Source organism: Calidris pugnax, unplaced genomic scaffold (assembly GCF_001431845.1).
Source record: "Calidris pugnax isolate Ruff unplaced genomic scaffold, ASM143184v1 scaffold32, whole genome shotgun sequence".
NCBI lineage: Eukaryota > Metazoa > Chordata > Aves > Charadriiformes > Scolopacidae > Calidris > Calidris pugnax.
Genome location: NW_015090783.1, coordinates 7804074 through 7819731, shown reverse-complemented (window position 1 = coordinate 7819731; position 15658 = coordinate 7804074). Strand labels below are relative to the sequence as shown.

General features: G+C 45.0%; 1 protein-coding gene across 3 annotated transcripts in view; it reads left to right on the top strand.

Annotated features, from left to right (window-relative positions):
• The window catches only part of SNRPD3 (small nuclear ribonucleoprotein D3 polypeptide), a 4384-nt gene extending 559 nt beyond the window's left edge, over window positions 1-3825 (top strand). Inside the window, exons 1-4 of one of the 3 annotated variants that reach the window (XM_014962995.1) lie at window positions 97-169; window positions 819-968; window positions 1706-1898; window positions 2771-3825. In XM_014962995.1, coding sequence (XP_014818481.1) covers window positions 843-968; window positions 1706-1898; window positions 2771-2832 — 381 coding nt within the window. In that variant the 5' untranslated portion in view covers window positions 97-169; window positions 819-842 and the 3' untranslated portion in view covers window positions 2833-3825. Of the gene's footprint in view, window positions 1-96; window positions 173-818; window positions 969-1705; window positions 1899-2770 lie in introns of those variants that run through there. The other 2 variants (XM_014963005.1, XM_014963015.1) reach the window with 2 other exon arrangements.
• The last annotated feature ends 11833 nt before the right edge of the window (window positions 3826-15658 follow it).

Sequence of the window (15658 nt, the reverse complement as noted above, 5' to 3'; positions counted from 1 at the left end):
GGCGCGGCCCGGCGGGTCCGGGCGCGATGGCGGCGGAGGGCCCGGGGAGGGGGGGGAAGAGAAGTGGCCGCTTCCGCCGCCGCTTGCTTTCCGGTTCCGGCGCGCGGTGCAGGGCGGGAAGGCGGAGAGGCCATTAGCGGCTGAGCGCGGGCCTGGGTTGAGGCGGGGGGGGAGTGAGCCGTAGGGCGGGTTCTGGGCTGTGTTTCTCCGTGTTCTGCGTGTTCCCGGGCCCTGCTCCCTCTCCGGGCGAGCATCTCAGCTGCCCTGTCTCCCCTGCCGGCTCCTTGGGTTGTCCGGGCCTGAGGGGGTGAAACAGTGGTGGGGTGGCCGTCAGGCCTCGGGGGCTCTGCTGGGCCTCTCGGGGTGGGCCGGGCCGTAGCCCTTCTCTACCCCTGGGGGCCTTCAAGTAAAGGAGAGGGATGCGTGGGCTGGGCTCCGTCGTGGTAGAGCCTGTGGCTTAGGTGGTGTGGTTGGCGAGGGTTGCTGTGGCCAGGCTGGCTGTACCGTTATGGAATGCACCTGGGGTGCTTTCTGTTTGAGGTGCACCTGCCTATACGAGTTACCTGCTATTTACAAGTGACTTTCCTAGGGCAGAAGACCCCTAGAAAAGACTTAACTTTTGCTGCTCTTTTAAAGTCTTTTCTTCCTATAGGCATCTTTCTAGAGAATTTTTATTAACACATCATCAAAGTGTTTGATATGTTTGGGCAAGAGAGAAAAATCATTTCACACTGGGAAAGATCATGGTGTTTGCAGGTAAAACCTAGTATACAATTTTCTTTGTAATTACGTGCTTTGGTTTTTTTTTTTTGTCTCAGGTGTAGAACCACAGCACTGCAAACATGTCGATCGGAGTGCCCATTAAAGTCCTGCATGAGGCTGAAGGCCATATTGTGACATGTGAGACCAATACAGGAGAAGTTTACCGAGGCAAACTCATTGAGGCTGAGGACAACATGAATTGTCAGGTATACCTGCTTGAGGAGGACAGAGGGAAGGGTGTCTGATGTGTGCCTGGAAAGGCCAATAGCTACCTTATTGGCAGCTTCGTTAAAAGACTGTTGCTTTTAGTTTTAGGACAAAGAAAATTGTACTGCTGCATGTACACTGTCTTAGTGTAGTGAAATAGGTTCAAGATTACTGAGCATGTAAAGGCCAGACCTTATTTTTGTTTTATACTCGGATTGGGTATTCCTTTAATAATATTCGGGTTCTTAAGATTCTGTTCTGTGAACAATGTTTATGCTGGAGTTCTTTATTTAAAGCCACTGATTGTAAGAATAAATCCTTGATTTAAGGAGCTTTTTTTAATGTATGTTACTTTAGTTCATCCCAAGAGGGCTTAATTTTGAGTGACTTCAGGCAAGTCATTGTTGAAATCAAAATGCTTCCTAATAGTTACAAGTAGAACAGCTTTTTTAAAACTGGTTCAGTATGAGAAAGCCAAACTAACAAAGTTGATAACATTAATATGCAAACTGGGGAGAAAGCAAAAGTCCTGGGCCTGCTTGAATAGTAGCAGGCTTAGGAGTATGTTTAAATGTTCCTGGATGCCTTGTGTCACAACTCCAGTTGAGAAAGCAGTGCCTTGGGGTGTCTTTAGCTCTAGAACTTGACTCCTGGCTGTCTATTCTGCAGGGGAGAGCAGCGGGAATACAGAACTGTGTTAGAGGCTTCTGAGCACTGACTGATCTTTGCTTTCCAGATGTCCAACATAACGGTGACATACAGAGATGGACGAGTAGCACAGCTGGAGCAGGTGTACATCAGAGGAAGCAAGATACGGTTTCTCATTTTACCAGATATGTTGAAGAACGCTCCTATGCTAAAGAGCATGAAGAATAAAAACCAGGGTTCTGGAGCTGGGCGAGGAAAAGCAGCTATTCTCAAAGCTCAAGGTGCGTACAATTTGTTTCTGGTTGTGTGTCCCCCCTCATTTTGCTGCAGAAGAGCTGGAAAACTGTTTTCTCTATCACTGAGGAAACAAGCTGTAAAAAAACTGCAAGATTGCTGGTTCATGCAATGTTTTTCTCTATATTTCATCTTATGATAGGAGCCAAGACTGAAATTGCCCAATTACCTGAATGTGTAATATTGATATTTAAATAATATAGATATAGTGAGTAGTCTTGTTAAATGGAGGCTTTATATAAACCATTGTTGTTTTTTTTCCAGTGCTTGTGGCCACTAGCTGTCTGGAATACTTAGGGAAGGATCCAGGTGTTCTTAATAAGCTTTTGTAGAAAAGCAAGTTCAGATATTAAGAAAGTACTTAAATTAGTGGGAAGCTGTAATTATTAGCCATTCTATAGTTCACTCTCATTTGTACCTCTCTCAGGGGAACAGCCTAATTATAAGAGGAGTAATAGTTGTGGGCTGCAGAGTCCTTGCTTAACCGTACCGCATTTGCTGAAGTTATGTGGGGGAACAGCACCTGCTGAAACATACTCAGTTCTGTTACAAAACCTTGGAAGACTGTGGGGTTTTAAATCTCATGGGTTACAAATTTGTGTGTCAGATGAGAAGGAACACAAAATGTATGAATATTCCACTGCATCTGTTCTAAGAAACAAGACCATGTAACCGTTAGCTCTGGTTCTTCTCACAGAGAACTTTTTCCTGTTAGATCACTTTCTGCTCTTCCTAGGATAGCTTTGCTTTGCTTCTAAGCAGGAGACTATGAGTGTTGTTTAGGTTTTCCTTGTCAGTTGTTGAGATAAACATGCAGTTACCTCATATCTGTGTCATCCCTGCTGTTTTCTTTCTTCAGTGGCTGCAAGAGGAAGAGGCCGTGGTATGGGTCGTGGCAACATCTTCCAGAAGCGAAGATAATCTTGGGTCTTTACAGACATGCTTTTTTTATTAGGGGGTATTAACTTGACTACATGTGTATTGGTATCAGTTTTGTTTAATAAATGTTTCTGACAAAAACTTGTCTGCTCTTGTATGACAGGACTTCTCTTGGGCAAATTGGAGGTTGATTTCAAGCTTAAAATAGCTTTGCCTGGAAAATAGTGGACTTTATATCTAGATTTGACTACTTTGTATTTGTGTGATGCATCGACTTCTAAAGATCATCATGTTTCGTTTTTCTTGTTTAGTCCTGTTGTCATTCATTCTCTAAAGAATTAGAAGTTATTCTTGATGAAGAATTTTTAAATAGTATTTTTTAAAGTCGTCTTAGCAGCTGCATTAACAAAACATACTGCCAAACAGAAGCAGCTTCCTGAGAAGCAAAGCACTGTGTTCTTTTGCTTTATATGGATCTACAATAGAGGTTCATCTTCAGAGTTGTACATTGAGCTTGTATTCTTGCGTTTCTTATTTTTCTCTTAGGATACAGGGAGAATTTTTCATTGGGAACACGCAGTTTGAAAACATTTGAAATGTTTTGTAAATTTGAAAAGTAGTGCAGGTCTATGGAGAAAGTCATAAATGATTATCCATTAAATACAACTCAACACAAATGCTAATCTTTTAAACAAAGCTTAGGATCAACTTCAGCTTTTGGTCTTAATATCTATACACAGGCTCAACAGCTGATGTGCAGGAAGCCAAATGTAGTTGTAACTTTATTTCTAAAACTATAGTGTGGCTGAGTTACTGACTTGAAATGTGTGAATGTAACACTTCTGTGTCTGATCACATACCTGCATGCAATCAATTACCAGTCTGGAAATGTATGAAGTACCTGGTCTTGCTTTTCTGCTCTGATGCTGTGAAGGCTCTCCCTTGTGTGCAGACATGAAAGTTGGACTAATGTATTGATTTGTTGAATTTTTGTCTGTAAATAAAGCTGTATTTGGTCTTGCATCACTAGAAAAACCCTGCTACATGTTCTTCTGGGTAGTAATGATCCTAACATTTGTATTAGAAACCTCCTTAAAATGTGTTTAAGATGTGCTTGAGCATAACTGTAAGAATATTTTAGTTTGTTATCATGCCTAGACAAAACAGTTTTCACAAAGCCCTGCTTCAAAACATAGCATGGGAGTCATGTTTGTCTAGCAGTAATGCTTTCCTGAAGATATCATTTCCATCTTAAAATGAACAATTCAGGGCTTTAGTAGTGACATAAAACACTTCCTTGCGGAAATGTCATTCTTCAAATCCACAGTCATTCGGAAGAGAGTGGTGACTGATACCAGTTGATCAGGACATTTCCCTCAGAGAGCGTGTCTCTGTAAGATTCGGGCAGGTAAAACTGGTCTGTGTGCAAACTACAACTTTCCTAATCACTAGTAGTAACAGCTGTTTGTACTTTTTGGAACTTTAATATGTCAGTTTGGTTCCAGCTCTTACTACGGGAGATAAGACATCTCTTTTTTTCCACAGAACTTCCTCCCCCTGCCTAAATAAAGGCTTCTGAATTTCTCAAGGCAGTTAAGAAAGAACGTCTTAAAACGAACAGGAAACTGAAGTGCATTTTGAGTCTTTATACTAGAAGCCTGCTGAGACTGACATTTTTTAATGTACAAAGGAAAAAAGAACTCCCTCCTTTTGCTGTACCCTGAGCTTCATGGTAAGAATTGAACTGTCTGCTTGTAGTATCCCATGCTAAGGCCTGGGATCTCTGGAAACAGGTTGGTAGGTAAAAACAGGTATTTCTGTTGACGTCTGCTGGTGTTGCTTGTTGCTGTAGAGTGGTATACAAGATGTCCACTTCTCTAGCAGGTAGTATCATGGCTATTTGAAATAGATGTCTTTTATTTGCAGTCTGTTACCTGATCTTACTGTTTTTAATACATCAGGCTGGTGATTGTGTTGCAAATTGTCAGAATTTTTGTACAGTGGAGTTGCGTGACTGTCAACAGGCAGAACAGGAATGGCATGATACAGGATTGCTTTCCATGTAACTTGAGGCAAGTATCTGCTGTGAGATCTTATAGGGTGTTTTTTCAGCAGCTAGAACTGTCTTTTCTTTCCAAAGCAAACACCTGATAGAAACCTGAGATTGATTAGTGCAACAATTAATTGCCATAAATATAAATGAATATAGGATGGAGAGTGTGTGTGTGTGTGTTGAAGGATGGCAAGCTGTTCTGCTTAAAGGGTGTCATCCTGGCTGTGGCTAATGTACAGTGAGTGACAAAACAAGTTACCGTTACCTTGTTTAGTGCCAGGACAGACAAGAGACATACTCACAGTTTGAGCAAAGAGAAATCCCCTTGCCAGAACTCCGTTGGGTCTGGCTTCTCTTGGGTCTCCCTGTAACCTCTCGAGGGAACTAACAGTGAGGATCGCAACTTCTTTTTTTTGCTGGGACTATCTGCTACTTCTTAGCCCTCAAAACTGTTTCCTTTATCTGTAAAGCCTCCAAAAAGAACTATTAACATGTGGAAAAGAAAGTAAACCACAGATGGGGGACCTGACTAAAAGGATTTTTTGGAAGACATTCAACATTTTGGCAAGGCTGCAAATCTGGCCCGTTGGCTTTGTATCTCACTGTTACCTTCTGACTGTTGAATGTCATGTAGCCTTTTCTGAAGGCTAGGTGCCTCTTTTGCAGAGGGTTGGGAGGAAAGGCACCCAGTTTGACCATCGACAGTTACTGGAATGGCGAAGGCTTTGAAACACCAAGGGGAGCCCTGAAAAGTGTAATGGTTAAATGCTGTTTAAGCAAATTAAAGCTGCCTGGCAGTAACAGGTTTGTTGGGGATTGTTTCCACCAATGATGATTGACTTACTTTTTTCTGTTGGTTTTTAAAGTTCCAGTTCCTTCTCCATGTGCCGTGCCAGGTTTCTGCTCACTGAGGCCTCCTGTCTCCCCCGAAGCAGCTGATGTGGCGTTCAGCAGCACTGAGGGCAGGGGGGACAGCCATGACTTGCAGAAAGAAACAAGAACTCTCCCCAGCAGGTTTGACTCATAGAACAAGCTCTGCAGCATATCTGCTGAGAAGTTTCTGCCCCTTCTGATGCTTCTCACCCACTAGACTTGTGACTGCCCACAGAGCACGCAGAATGAAACCTTTTCTTTTTTTTTGCTTTAGCTTTTAAGCCTTATTTAAAAAATGTAACATCTCTAATCCATATCAGCCTTGAAGAAGATACTGGATTTTGCATGAATTCCCAGTCCAAAGCTTTTAATTTAAGTTGGGACTCGGTCTAGGATGAGGTGTTTACTCTTTTCAGAAAGAAAGATACTGTGAATTAGTGTGGAAAATTTTGAAGCTGCACATTGGCAGGAATTTAAGCCCCTGCCAAGGGGGCTTAGCAATTTCTTATTAGTCGAGTAAAATCTAACTAGAGTAACTGATACACCTGTCTGTTATAAGCTGCTTTGAAGATTCTTTGTACGATGTGCTTATTTTTACTTACAGTGGGATAAATCAGAATTGCTGTCAAATAAATTATGTCTCGTCCACTAGATGGCTCTGTCGGTAAGAGAATGAAATACAGGAAATCGGAACCCTCTGGAAGGGAAAAAATGCAAGAAATGTGACTTCTGCTGTAAAACCCATAAACGGAGTGCCCATCACAAACTCTAGTATGAAAGTACTCAGCTTATTTTCTTTCCTGTTCAGTGTTCCCAGAGTGCTGGCTTCATATGCGCTCAAATTTTTCCAGCTGTTGCCTGATGCTGTGTGTTTCCCTGGTACTTGGTTTATTGGGTATGTGCACTTAAGTAGGTCATGCAGATTCCTCGAGTTCAGCAACTTCAGTATCTGTTTCTCTGGGACAGAGGATACTATGGATCGATGCACTTGTCTGTTTTTAACATCTTCCCTATATTTGTCACCTTGCTTTTGTTTTTTTTTTTGTGTGGTTTTTTTTTAGTCACAGTTTGTAGCATTTCTTTTCATTCTTTGCTATTGCTTTGTGTGGGGACTTAGAAACCTCTTCCTGTTCAGTGGTTTCAGGGCTCACTGTAGCTCCTGCTTTTGGCAGAGAGACACAAGCCACTGGCCTGAAGCTTTGACATGAACTTGCCCCTTTGATATCATCAGTGTAGATGCCTCTGAAGTAGTCGTGGGACAGAGAAGCTACACAGCAGCCATGCAAAATGATGTGCGCGGAAGTGCAGGCAGAAATTCACCCAGTCTTCCTGTGTCAAAACTGGGGTTGTGCTCTGGTACAAAACCAGAGGGGATTACAGCAGAGATAACAGCAGAGAAGAGTTAAACAGTTGGAGAAGGTATCGCTTGAAAAAATTGCATTGCTCAAAACTGTAGGACTTTTCCTCACTGACCACGTGCTCTGCTTTCCAGGTGTGTCTAATTTATATTTGACTCTAAAGCTATACTTTTCTTTAGTTCATTTTCCAAGGGTTCATTTTCCACTGCAAAATACCAGTCTGTGAGGTATTGGTTACAACTGAGAGAGGCCGGGAAGGGATGCTGTGTAGATGAGATAAAAAGCAAGTTATAGTGACTCTTTGAGTGTAATTGCATTCCACATTGTAAAAGCTCTGTTCTCCACGGTAACAGAACTTGGTTTATACCAATTCTTAATATTGTGGGAGAGGTGGTAGCCTCTTAATCTCTACCAGTCAAAGGGAGAAATAAAGGGATGTGACCCCTAAATCTCCCATGCCCTCCATAAAACCTCTTCTAGAATGGCAGAATGGAGCAGAAAATGTGATTTTTCTGGTGCCGGTGGTCAGGATAACTGTCATAACTGTGCTACTTAAGTTTCACAGTATGAGCTTTCATTTGAAGTAGAGCTGTCCTGTTTCCTCTTCACAGTAAAATGTGAGCAAGGATGGAAGGCTGACATCCCGGTGAAGTAATGATTTGGTAAGGTAGCAAAGGGCAGAATTCTGAGGTCTGCAAGAAAGTGTCAGTGATCTGATTGCTTATTTCTCAGCCACGGATCAAAATGGAGGAAAGGTTTCCCAGGGTTCCTTGATGTTTCCATCCTGACAGAGGATGACAGAGGCAAAAATTTAGATCTGGACTTGCACCTTATTGCAGTAAACTGATTTCAGACAGTAAGACCTGGTTGAAGTCTTCTCACATTAGATACAGCTAACTTTATGGGACCCTCCTGCCTTGAGTGTTTCTTTGGGAGGAAATGCAGATATACCACATTTAAAGCATGGTCCAGAACAGGCTTGAAACAAATGCTGATATGAGTAGTGTGCTGTGGATTACTTTACAAGTAAGGTGATACTATTCTCCACCTCCTCATCTGCTCAGGGACAGATCGTGCCTGCGGACAGAAGAGCTACCCTATGATTACAGCCTGCTGGTGCCTGAAGTAGCCAAAGCAGTGCTTGTCTGCAAGTACTTTCTCAGATCAAGTCGCATTTTAACTGCTTTGGGTGTCCTATTGTTGCCTGGTCCTGTAATAATAGTTCTTGATAGTGTCAAGAGTACTTTGGAGGTAATGAATAGGGAAGTGCCACCCTCCTCTGCCCATGCTAACGGGTTCCTCAAAGACCAGGGTGTGGGATTGTTTAACTCAGTGTGAAGGCTGACATTAGTGTGTGGTGTTACCAGTAGGTTCAGGGTGGTTTTACTTCACTTAATTCAGATGTTTAATGAGAAAAGTATTTTGGTTTTGTGAGTGAATTGGTTGTTCCTAGTAGACAGGCTATTATTCCTGGCACAGGACCAGTCATTGCATAAGCAAGTATTGTGCAGCCCTCTGCTGCTCAGCGGAGACTATCAGAGTCTATGAAAAGTGGAGATTTTCCAGCATCATTAATTCAGGGGAGAATGTCGAAGCCCTGGCAAAGAAACAGATTGTATCCAGAAGATGTGTAGTTATTCTGGGAGAAATGAAAAGAATGGCAGAAAAACACTATTATTGTTCTTTTATTTAGTGAACTGCTTACAGCGAACATTTAATTTGTTCTTCATTTTCCCTTGCCTGGGGACTTAAAATCTGTTGTCTGGTTGGGGTTTGCCCTATTTCCAGCTCAGCGGAGAGAGGCTACTACATCTGCTCCAGAGAAAACCACTGCTTGTTGTGAGGCAAAATTCCTCACATTTTGCCCCACAGTGCCTAAAATGTTAACAGGGAGCAGGACAGAGCACTCAGCAGGAATAGCAGCAGCACTGGGCTGGTGATGCAAAGGGAAAGGAGATGGTGTCTTTAGATGGAACTGTCCCTTTAGCTTGTTCATGGCTCCCTGCTCGGAAGTGCCCAACCGTCGATTTCACGTGGTTTTCTTTACAAAATGTTTACAGGTTATAAAGTTATTGTTACCTCCCATTTCACAAAGGGAGATGGAGACCGAGCCACAGAGAGGTTCAGACCAGGATTTGAAGACAGATTTGGGCCCACAACTCCTGCTGAAACAAATGAGCGAGGCACCTAAGTACTTTTCAATAGCTATCCTTAAGTGACCAGCCTAACAGTGTCACTGGAGCTCTAGGACAAACTCTCCAGAGGCCCAGTGACTGCTCTAGCTGCTAGATCATCCCAGAAGTGATGGTCTCTGAGCACCACCTCCCACATCAGTCACCTCTTGACCAGTAAGCCATTTTGTGATGGCTTAATGGAATGGATTCTTAGGATATTCAGGCTGCTTTGCTCGAAGTCCCTCAGTGGCATCAGGAAAGTTCAGTTTTGTTTCTGTTACAGTTGTTTCATACTCTGATTTCTCTGCTCTCCTGCAACAAACATCAATCCTGCTTGTTAGGCAATCCCAGTAAGGCTTGCTGAATCTGTGCTACCTCAATTTTATTTTCATCCTCCTTCCTTAATTCTTCCCTTAATTTCATCCTTCAACACAGACTGATGTTCCCTTCTGGAGAATAAGAAAACCTGTAAGTTATAACAGCTGCAGGTGTGATCCTGCTGTGGATTCCTGTGCTTTTGGCAAACATGTTTACTTACAATAGGTAAAAGTGAAGAACGTCTTTATGGAGAAGCACTTTAAGGGAAAGACATGAGACTCTCGGTTTGGAGAAAAGGTTACAGTCTCTGCCTCTGTTCTGGAGGTTTACAGGTAAGTTGCTCGACAAGACAGTTTTACTTCTTTCCTTGCAAGGATATGGGGAAGATAAATTGCTGATCAAATGATGTTGGATACTGTGGTAAGAACACTTCAAAAATCCCTCTGTCCAGGTGCAACCAAAGATGATGAATAGAGGATTAGTCTTATTTATAATCATCCTTTCAGGAGACTCAGTTCTGTTTTCAGGTTAGAAGCCTCTCCACCCCACTTGGCAGAAGAGAACAGATCTCTGCAACACAAATCTGTTCGCTTTGTAGTCCAATTTTGGATGTGTTGACTGTAATTTACATCTATAAATAACAAAGAAGAGATTTGTTGTCTAAAAGTAGGAATTATCAGGGTTGTTGCTTTTGGGCTTTTTGAGGAGAGGGGGTGTGTGGGTTTTTTGGCAAGTTGGCAGTATTTAGCCCTCACTAGAGACACAAGTCAGGCCACAACTGTTATAAGCCCACAGGCTCCTAGAGGTTTTGGAGTACTGCAGCTGATGGCCCTCAGCAGACACGCTGTGGAGCTGAGAATAACACATAGACACATGTGGTGTCATTTTAGGTTGTTTATTGGTATCTTTACAGTCTTCTACAATCTCAAGTAGACCACAGGGTGAATAGAGAGGTTTCTTCACCTGACCCAATATCTAGCTGAGAAACAGAACTGAATTGTGGGGATTTTTACTCTTCTGTAACAAAAGAAAAGGTGTTGCTGTCTGTTGCCTCACAATTGAATGAGCTCCTTTCTGCATAAGTCTCATGTGCCTCTGGAACAGCTCCAGGGCAAGCCTTTTGTTGCAAAGCTCAGTTGTGAGCCAATATTGTTGTTCTCTGAAGAACACTATATAGAAGTGTGCATCAGGGACATCTTCAGAACCACACGGGAGTGCGTCATTCTGCCTGCAGTCATCTTCACCTCTTGCTTTTGAGGACAGTTTGGATACAGCAGTAGGGAGTGCTGTGGTTTGGGAAGAGAAGGAATGAATGCACATAGAGGAAATGGCGCTTCTGCCTTTTCTCTGGGTATTTATTAGGATGTGCTGTCTTTGTTTTGTCTCTTCACTACAACCTTTTTCCTAGTTAATGAGCCCAGTCTGACATGGAAAAAGTGGATGAAGCTCTAGGGAGCTCATTAAAGGTTTTTCGTGTCAGAATTTGACTCCAAATGCATGAAGTCTAATCCCAAACCCAGCCTGAGATTAATACCATGGGACGTGCTGAAGCCCCTGGCTAGAGACTGTTGGGAGGGTCCAAGGAGCAGCCCTCGCTTTACCTCAGCAGCCCCATTTGAACCTTGCTTCTAGTGTGTGTTTCAGCCGTCTCTTTTTTGGAACACGATCCTATTATTTTGGCTGAAACTAATGCTATGGGACCCACCAATCCGCCGGTCTAAGGGTTACACTGGGGATAATTCTAGCAGCAGCCTTAGATTTACCTTATCACCCTGATCCCCAATCCTGCCTTACATCTTGGCTGTCTCTCTCTGAACCCCAACCCCAGTGATGGCTCCAGTCGTTTTACCTGGTGGGGGTCTCCCTGGACAGGCACAGGGCACCCAGTCACTCACTCTTTCCCCCTCAACAGGGCAGGGAGAGAAAATACAATGGAAATGCTTGTGAATCAAGATAAGGACAGGGCGATCACTTACCAGTCACTGCCACGGACAAACCAGACTTGACTTGGGCAGAATTTATTGCCAGTTCAATTAGGTTTGGATAGTGAGAAACAAAGACAAATTAAAGCAACACCTTCCCCCCCACATCCCTTCTTCCCAGATTCGGCTTCACTTCCTCATCCCCGACTCCTCTACCTCCCCTCCTCAGTGGCACAGGGGGATGGGGAATGGGGGGGTGGGTTTGTGGTTAACAGGCTGTAACAGGTTGTCTCTGCCTCTCCTTCCTCCTCACACTATCCCTTCTCCTCACACCATTCCCCTGCTCCAGCCTGAAGCCTTCCATTAGGGCTGTCCCTGTGCTCCGCCATGGTCACCCCACAGGCTGCAGGGGACTCTGGTGCCTGGAGCACCTCGCCATCCTCTTCCTCGGTGTTGCAAGGCTATTTCTTACACTTTTTTCCTCACACTTTCTTTCCTCACCCCCTTGTTGCCGTGTGGCGGTTTGCCCTTTCTTAAATACGCTTTCTCAGAGGCGTTACCAGCCTCGAAGCCAGGCTCAGCTGTGCCCGACCATGGGGCCGTTGTGGAACCAGCCAGAACTTTCTGGAACCGGCTGTGCCCGGCAGGGGCTGCCTGGCCCTCTCCTCACAGAGCCCCTGAGGCACCACCTGCATTACCTCAGGAGGATGTGCTGGTGGAGGCACCCTGCTGTCCCTGCTGGCAGGAGACGAGTGACCAGCTCCAGAGCACCTCTTCCAGGATGACAAAATATCTTCTCTCCTACGGGACAGCTGAGGTTGGTGGGTAGGGAGCGCCTTTTCCTGGCTTGGTCTAATTTCTGCCAGCAGGAACAGCGGGTAGGAGCAGGCATTGCCTGCCTTCCTCCTGCTTTAAAGAGGGCCCTTCTGCGTGTTTACCACATTATGATCTTCCAGAAGGTCAGTGAGTGTCACCGATTTAGAGGCAACTTGGCAAGCTAATAATACTGCTAGGGGACAGAAACAGCACAGCAGTGCAAAAACTGAGAGGAGGATGCCGCCATTTTTGCTCCCGACCTTGCAGTTTAGAAGGCGACAAAATGGCTGATCGCCCCTGCTGTCCTCGTGCTGTTAGCAGCGGGCAGGCAGGGGGCTCGGGGGCCAGGGCACAGGCCCAGGGCAGTCCTCTCTAAATTACTCATATTCATACTGGAGCTGAGGGATGGGACCCAGGCGAGGGGACTTTAGAGCTGGAGAATCTGGGCTGTTGCCTCTGAGTATCTGTTTGCACGTCAAAGCTGTTCCTTTGGTGTCCTCCATTTTGCTCTCTTTCAATTGCACTTTCTGACAAACCAAAACCCAAAAAAACTATTGGTAAAATGAGCAGTTTGGTTCTGACTTATTTGGTTATTCAGTTGCAGTGGAGTTCAGACAAAGGTGCACAAATCAAGCTGTTGGCTCTGCAAACCAAAAATATTTCAGGGGATCAAGAACAAAGCTCCGCTCAGAAGTCTGACATGGAGACCCAAAGGCTGCTGCTGCTAGTCTGGGGAAGTGCCTTTTTCCAGATTTCTGTGCCATCTAGGAGACATGTGTGTGTAACATAATGCCCCATGTGTTTCAGGGGCGTTACACAGGTTGAGTAAGGCCCATGTAGTTGTTTGATAGCTTTCTAAATACTTCCCGTTGTTGTATCCAACCTAGGGCACATTGCCTTAAAAACGGACAGGGAGGAATAACCCTCCCAGAAGTGGAGGAACTGGCTGATCAGTAGGCAGCAACGTATCTATCCTGCACCCTTGTGTCACACCTGCATCAAGCTGAATAAACCTGATGCTGTAGAAAGAAACGTCAGGTTTTATGTGGTTCGCTTGCTTTTGAGGCCAGTTTGGATGCAGCAGGGGGAGTGCTGGGCTTTGGGACAGGGAAGAAATGCACGTGCAAGAAAACTGACTTTCCCCTTCACTCCTCTCCCTGGGAAGAGCTAGTGTGTGGTTATTGTGTTTTGTGGGTTTTGAATGAGCATCACTGAACTGGAATACTATCAAGTCAGAGAGGAACAGAAGAGATTCATAATCGAGTACTTAGTGTCTCAAAGTAGATCAAGATGCGGTCATGGCTTCCCGGAGTGCTGGCCTCAGCTAAGCGTGTTCCGGTCTATTTTGTTTTGTGAACTACCTCTTGGCAGCCTTGAACCGGCTATTGCATCTATTTCGAGAGCACTTGTTTAATGCCAGTAAACTGCAAAACAGATTCTCTTGTCCATTGATAATCATCCCCAACCGCTCGGAGCTGGGGTGGCTGGGATTTCTGCCAGCTGCCTGTGAAGGCTGCTGTACCTGCTGTGCTGTCAAGGTAGTGTATGGTAGGAGTTCGTACTGAGACACACCATGGCCTTTTCCAAGCTGTGAAACAAATGTGATCTGGTGGTGGACAGAGTGATCTCTAAAGGCAAATGTTTAATCCTCTCTTGTTTGCTTTCTTAAGATGAAACAGTTTATATTTTGGCATCTTTGTCAGCAGCTGTCCACTAAGGCGCCTGTCAGCCTGCCCCAAACAGTGCAAACTCCTTTATCTTCCAAGTGCTTGTGATGAGGAAGGAGTTGTAAGCTGAAAAAAAGAGCCTTAGCGGTGCAGAAGAGAGAGGCCTTGACAGGTTTTGAAGCATGCAGAGTAAAAATAGATCAGACAAGCCTGTGCTTCCAGCTGCTTTTTGCATCCTTACCTCAACAAAATGATTACCAGTTATTTAGACAGTCACAAGAATGAGGGAGGCTTTTGGTGGTCTTGTTGCCTGGGGCTTGCTAAGATGGTTACCCTGGGTTTTGCGGTCAGAGGCTGAGGTAAAATAAAGGATGGAGGAGTGAGGAAGGTGGTGTTCGGTTAGGTAGGGATGGAACAAGTGCATTTCTGTTTGAGTAACTGACAAGGTCTGGTAAGTTCCTTCTTCCCACTGCTATCTGGCACCAATGGCTTCATTACCTGGGGTGCTGCTCAGGTGTGCACCGCCCTGTGGCTGGGCTTTATGGGCTGGATCTGCTGAAGCTCTCTGCTGCCCACCTGTCCCTACACAGAGCCCCAGCTGACAGTGCTTACCACCATTTTCAAGTGAAGTGCTGCAGGTGGCCCTGGGAGCATGCTGTGGGTGTGCTGTGGCAGGTAGGAAACTGCCTTCTGTCAGGGGTTCTATGTAGGAAGCTGCTGCCAGCACAGGTTGGTGGAGATTTTGCACTGTCGTGAACTGCCACTACATGATTATAGATCTGATAAGGGACCAAGCAACCTCAAGAGGAGGAGAGTTTTCGGGGGGGTATTTTATAAAGCCTGGGAAAAATGAGGTGCTGGGGAGCTGTGGCATGGCTGATGGCACCTGATTACCCCTCCTTCCAGCAGATGACTTTCGAAAGGTGTACTTAAATCTCACTTTGAAATCTATTGTGAGACTGATCACCTGGTGGGAGGTTAAGAGTGGGGAAGGGGCTGTGATATTACCCTGTGCAGCTGCTACACAACATAGGTCCCATCCCAAACTGGCCATCTGCATCCTGCACGGAGAGGGAGGGAGGCTGGGAAATTGCAAATGATGGAGACAGCCGGCTGTATAGGTCTTGATACTGAGATGTGTGTGCTGCTTTAAGTAGCTGAGGTTACAGCCCTGCACCAGCCAGTACAGTACTGAGGAGAGTATTCAGTATGACAGGGATCCATCTCTCCTGCTGTGTCATCTAGCAGGAGACAGAGGCTCACTGCAGGGCAGGAATCCCCTGATTTAGGAGTATAACAAAGCTGGTCCCTCTGGGTATCAGTGAGGAGACCTGAATTAGCAGATCATCCCTTTAATCCCCTTTGAGAGCCCTGAGCTTTCTCATTCAGTGCACGGAAAGGCTTATTTGGGTTGTGTTATCCTCTCTGATTTGTGAACTCGGCTTTTATGAAACGAGCTTCCTCCGGATTTGGGGCTGCCAGGCCATCTCCTCTGTAGGGGGGCACTAGGGCACTTCAGAGCTCTGGAGCTGGAAGCACACTACTGTATTCCCCTAGTGTGTCAGTGCAGCTGGCAGGGATCAGCTGGGTGTCCTGTGATAGTTTCTCCACAGCTAAGTTGGTGCCCAGCAGAGTTCATCCAAGAAGCAGTAGCAGTTCCCTAGGCCAGGACCCTCGTAATTTGCAT